Below are 6,000 nucleotides of genomic sequence, written 5' to 3'. Positions count from 1 at the left end.
GCACCCGGGGTAGGGGGTGGATAAGAATAGTAATCATAATTAATAGTAATAGTAATAGTCCTTTGGGGATTATTGTGAGTTGAAGTCCCTAAAGCACTGGGCATGGTGTTTGGGACAGGCAGAGAAATCAATACATACGATTGTCAATGAAAGGAACAACACTAATGTCTACGAATGTGAAGGGGGGAAATGTGTGGGGTTTGTGTATTGGATGGACGTCTAGGTCCACCCGGGGATAGTTAGTAGCCAAAGCACACGGGCGAAGGAAAGTATGCAGGCCTAGAATTTAATAACGGGGAGGGGGGATCCCTGGGTGGCGCAGCGGTTTACTGCTGCTTTCAGCCCAGGGCGCGATCCTGGAGACCCGGGATCGAGTCCCACGTCGGGCTCCCGGTGCATGGAGCCTGCTTCTCCCTCTGCCTGTGTCTCTGCCTCTCTCTCTCTCTCTCTCTCTCTCTCTGTGACTATCATAAATAAAAATTCAAAAAAAATAAAAATAAAAATCAAGGGAAGGGGGCGGGGCTCATGGAAAACTCGCCCATCGATCCGTCTTGCCAAAAGGAGTGGGGTCATCACACTTGTGGGGACGGCTTGGGCGTCAGCACTCAGCGGGGCGGGCGGCTGGTTCGCGGGCGCCGGGAGCGCGTCCGCGGGCAGATCCAGGGCGGGGCAGGGCGGGGCGGGGCGGGGCGGGGCCGAGTTCGCTGCGCGCGTGGGAAGGGCCGTGCGCGCCGCGGGTCCCGGTCCGCGAGCCCAGCCCTGCACCCGCAGCGCCTGCGAGCCAGCGGCGCGCGCAGACTGCGGGGCTGACGCGGCGATGGGACACCTGTGGCTCTTGGCAACCTGGGGCCTGTGGGGGCTGCTCCTGGGCGCCGCGGACCCCCGCGCAGGTAATTGCTCCGGGGCGCGAGGGGCGGGACTGCGGGGCACCAGCCCGGAGCCGGGGCTGCGATCCTGGGGGCCTGGGACCTGGAAGGGGGGCCTCACAGACAGACAGACAGACACGCACACACACAGAAGTTAGAGCGGAGGGATTGCTCTTAAGCCAGAAGAGTTACTGCTTGAATTCTAGAACCTCACCGCCCCCACTCGCAGGGGACTCAATCGAAAAAGACCCCCTTAACTGGGGGTGGAGGCAGGCACACAATCTGAGTCCTCTCCCACTTTTCTTGGGCCCCTTTCCCCCACCGAACGGAGGGCAGTGTCCCCCAGTAGGGCAGGAATGGGTCTCTGTGGCCGCTTGTCAGTCACTTCCAGGGGCAGCGGCCCTCTGCCTTCAAAGTAATCCCCAGGAGAGGGTTGGAAGAGACTGATAAGATAAGAAATTGGAGTTGTCCCGTGGAGATAAGGGAGGATGAACCTGAGATAGGTGAGGAGCAGCACGGTCTTGGAGATAGGATCCAGAGCCCTCGCTGGAGTTTCCTGCTCTTGGCTGGGGGCTGCTCGAAGTTATAAATGTGCTGAAGCAGCATCAGCCTTGGAGCTCTTGGCAAAGTCAGACCCGTAGTACAGAAGACATTTGAAGTCCATGCTAAGCTTCTTGCAGGCCCGGGTGAACTCTAGGATTATGATGTCTTTAACCTTTTCTCATACATCTATTTCAAACAGTAATTTCTATAGCTTTTCTTTTTGTGTCCACTTTAGTTTTTTCCACCTCCTTTGGGAATTGTAACTGGATCTAATAATTACCAGATTTGTGCAGTTTAAGCAGAAAACAAACCATTTTAGCCACCGTGTATCTTTGAGTTGTTTTAAAGCATACTGATAGTTCTCTTGAGAAGCAGCTCACTCACCCCTGTGTTTGCATAGGCACCTCCCTCTTTCTAGAACTCTTTATCTCTCCGATAGGTGGTCCTGTCTAGCTATTAGTATTTGCTGTTGAGATGCAGCAGGGACACCCCTTCTTTTAAGAAGCCAGTGTGACCCTACTGAATAACGAAGAAGGGAGTGAACTGCTCCTTCTTAGTTACCCATGGCCCATCTACTCTCTTGTCACTCTGTACAAAAGTCAAGACAGTTAACACATTTTTATATCCTCAGGACCTTTATACCATTCATTGAATGAATTAGTGACCAGTAGAGTAAGAACTTACTATCATCAGGAGGCTAAAAAGATCCCAGAAATGATCTTTCCTGAAGTCTTACTTGGTCACAGAAAACAATTTCTTCTTTAAATACACCATTAGGTTGTGTACCTGGACTATTCTCTGCATCTTCATTTATTCTTTGCTTTTCTTAATTGCTTTTATAATGAATGGCCTATTTCTCCCCAATGTTGTTTTTCCAGCATCGTCTGCTACTGTGTGGGCTGCTAACTGCAGTGGAACTACAGTTTAGTTGAGCACTACATGAAATTAAGGGTTTAATAAATGTTTTATAAATAGGTAAGAGTGATGAAAATCATCATGTATTATTCCTGCTCTTTGTGGCACAAAAGGGAGTGCTTTGCATAAAACCAATGAGTATTAATTAAGTTAATGACTTATTTCCCTGTCAAGTCATTGGTTACTAGTAGAGCCGCAGATAAAATATAGGTGTATTTACTTTCAGGCCTATAATTTTCATGATGTTTTTCTTACAACATTATAATATGTGGTATCAAATTTGATGCTTGAATTGAAATACTTGACACTTTTACCATTACTGTGTTTTGATATCTTTCAGATGGCTCTAAAATAATTCCCAAAGTCACAGAAATAATACCTAAATATGGCAGCATAAATGGAGCGACAAGGCTGACTATCAAAGGAGAAGGTATGATGGCCCGCTCTTTTTTCTTTTGGCCAAAGTTGAGGTATTTTAAAGACCATTTCACTTTTAGACCTTTCTGGTCTTAAAAAAAATCCACAAAAAATGTTCTATGTTTCTGCATTTGGCCAGGGTAGTAAAACTCTACCCCTTTGACAGCTAACAAAATCCTTAAGAGTCTCTACCAACTTGATCATCTGAATTGATACTACAATTACTTGCTTAATTTAATTCCCAAAATCTGGATTATAATGACTGAACTGAAAGAAACATCTTTAACTCAACTTTGCAATTATTTGCTTTGCTCTTCATGGGTCTAATAACATTTATCTTTATATCAAATATAACATGGGGGGGGGCTTGGGAGGTAGAATGTTTAATAAGAGGGAGTGCTAGAGATATAGAATGTTAATGAAGACAGAAAGGCAATTGAAAGCAAAACTTTGGATCCATTCTCCTGCCACCCAGTCCTTATCAAATGCTTCATCAAAGCATGGGTTATGTATGACTCTGTCTCCTTGCCTAGTCTTGAAAGAAAACATCGTAGGCAAGCAGTGAATTTATTTAATGAGTAACTCTGCCTAAGATTAAATAGAAATATGTGGTTCTTTTAGTCCTATGGTCTCTACCATCTAAATTATAGTACTATTCAGCTTACGAATTTTTGAAGGTTGGGAAAGAAAACATTTTTAAAAATACCAAAAACTATTATCTGGTCTTGAAAATAGAGAAATGAGAAGTTTTTCAGTTAGAATTGACAGAGCAAGATATTTAATTATTCTGTCAGATATTTTGAAATGTCTTTCAATACTTCTAAGTAACATTTCTACAGAATTCAGTCTCTCAGTGATATATTTAAAATGGCTTATGCATGTAAATTGTGAAGAACATATTTTGGATTAAAGTTTGCTCGTTTTTTGTTGCTTAGAGTTAAATACCCAAAGGCAATGCATTTGTTAAAGACTATTTTAAAAGTGTCTTTATCCATTGTTCCCTTAAATTGCTGTTAAGATACTGTGTCCTTGGAAGCTATTAGGTTTTTAACAGAGATTTAAAAGCCAGGAGAGAAATGCTTAGATTAAAACAAAACAAAACAAAATAACTACTCAGCTATTTCTTTCTTCATGGAGACCTGAACTTTTTCTGATCCAGGAGCCATGGCTTGAGTTTTAGTACATAGACCCAGATGGCCCTTAGTTATAAATACAGAACAAAACAAAATATTCTATTAACGCATTTTGGAAGAACGTCTTTATGAATTTAGCTATATAACCTTTGCTTCTTTCATGGACTTTCTGAGTCACAGTATATGTGTGTCACTAGTGTCATGGTGAATTTCTAGTTTTCCCCTCGGTCTCAATTTCTGAATGCTCTTGACAGAGAATCATAGAATAGTTAAATCCTATTGGAATTGCAGATACCTGCATCTCCACCCTGATTTATTTTCCCTCTTCCTGCCTTAGCCACATACTGTATTCAACTAAAAATGGGTTAGCATGTGTCTTTCTCAGAGGCTGAGTCTATGTACTGTTTTATATAGGTTTTCAGGGCCCATGATATGCATAGAATGTAAATTTATGCAACACACCAGACCTCCAAAACTACAGAAGTGTAGTACTTGAACAAAATTTATTTGGAGGAACTACATTCACATAATCCATCAGTGTTGCCTCTGACCCATCTTTATGTTTAGATTTGCATGCACAGCTAATTTATTAATCACAGAAGAACATTTTCTAAATGGAATTGTAACTGCTAGATGATTACTTAAATGTTGGTCCCATGTAACTATAAAAATGTTTTATTTTTGTAAAGTCATGATGAAAAAATTAAATGTTATAGAAATGTTTGACTTAGAAAGTGAGTTCTCTGAAATTCTACCTTCTAGAAAGATCTACTATTAATATTTTGGTATTTTGGTAATAAATGGCCAATTGACTTTTGGCCATTTCCACACATCATATTTGCCTAAGCAAAAATTTGCAACTATATTACTTTGTTCTAAAGGCTGTCCTTCAGGAGCCAAAGATAGATCATTTTACCATTATGATCCCCAAGTAAGTGTTCTGAGCAATGGCATGATCATGGAAATAATTGTGTCTCTAAGAGGACTGATTTAATGAGGGGTGTTAGCATTTTGATGATTAGTTCTGGAGTGTTTCTAACTTTATACCTGTATTTCTCAGTTGTCTTTCTTAATCGCTCTCTTTACTTAAAAAAAAAAAAAAGAAAAGTTAAATGGAAGGAATAGTATTTTACTTTTTACCTCTTTCCTCTAAATAATTCTCTATTTCATATATTTTTATCTAACTGAAGTGTTGAATTAGATAATTTTTGTAATATTATGGAAAACATGGGGACTTTGGTTCTGTCTTCCTGGTTTTCAGTCCATCTTCGCCCCTTCCCACTATGTGACTGGGGCAGGTAACCCCCCTAAGCCTCAGCTTTCTCATCTGTAAAGTAGGATATTGCTTCATACCTGGTGGGGCTGTTGTGAATATTGAAAAGGATGATGTATCTAAGGTACCCATATATACTATTTGTTCCACAAATTAGAGCTATTTTATTTCTGTTATTTTGTTTTATTTCTGTATATTTTTTTTGCATTTATGTCACAGGTTTGTTTTCATTCTTGAGAAATTATCCTTCATCACACTGTACTTTTCCTTCTCATTGTTTTGCATGTTACAACTTTTGAGTAGGTTTATACTCTCTCAACCCTGTGTTTTTTTAACTGGAGAAATCCAAACAGCCTACATTGTACATGGCAACTGCTGGCTTTAACGACACTGACATTTTCCATGATAGCAGCACAGGCTGATATCAGGAGAACCAGGTTTGCGTGCCTGGCAAGTCTTGTCTCCAGTTTTTCTGCAAAAGAAAAAAACACACCAACATGCCAGGAATTTCCATCTGAAGCCTCAACCTTTTCTGTTTCCAGGGTACACTCAACCCTTCCTGTAATCTTTGTGCTTTGGAGTACTTCCAGTGGTATCCTCTTTATACCCAATTTTTAAATTCAGAATTATACTTGTATATTGAAATTCTTTTTTAGAGGTGATTCCTTTGTACACAATACAAAAGATAGTTGTGTTTTTTAAGCAATATTTGTAATGAGGAAAAATGTTACTGACTTGGCTCATGTTTTCCCATGGATTTTACTCCTATGAGGTGTATGTGTGTGTGTGTATATATATATATGTGTGTGTGTGTGGGGGTGTGTGTATGACATAAATTTTGATGACATAAATA

General features: G+C 41.0%; 1 protein-coding gene across 2 annotated transcripts in view; it reads left to right on the top strand.

Annotated features, from left to right (window-relative positions):
- Positions 1–738: 738 nt before the first annotated feature.
- The window catches only part of PKHD1L1 (PKHD1 like 1), a 152,470-nt gene continuing 147,208 nt past the window's right edge, over positions 739–6,000 (top strand). For both annotated transcript variants that reach the window (XM_041769613.1, XM_041769612.1), the window contains exons 1-2: positions 739–890; positions 2,665–2,754. In XM_041769613.1, the coding sequence (XP_041625547.1) occupies positions 818–890; positions 2,665–2,754 (163 nt within the window). In that variant the 5' untranslated portion in view covers positions 739–817. The remainder of the gene's footprint in view (positions 891–2,664; positions 2,755–6,000) is intronic.

The sequence above is a fragment of the Vulpes lagopus genome, chromosome 9 (assembly GCF_018345385.1).
Source record: "Vulpes lagopus strain Blue_001 chromosome 9, ASM1834538v1, whole genome shotgun sequence".
Classification (NCBI taxonomy): Eukaryota; Metazoa; Chordata; class Mammalia; order Carnivora; family Canidae; genus Vulpes; species Vulpes lagopus.
The sequence above is the reverse complement of the archived record's forward strand: the minus strand, read 5'-3'. Positions and strand labels throughout refer to the sequence as shown.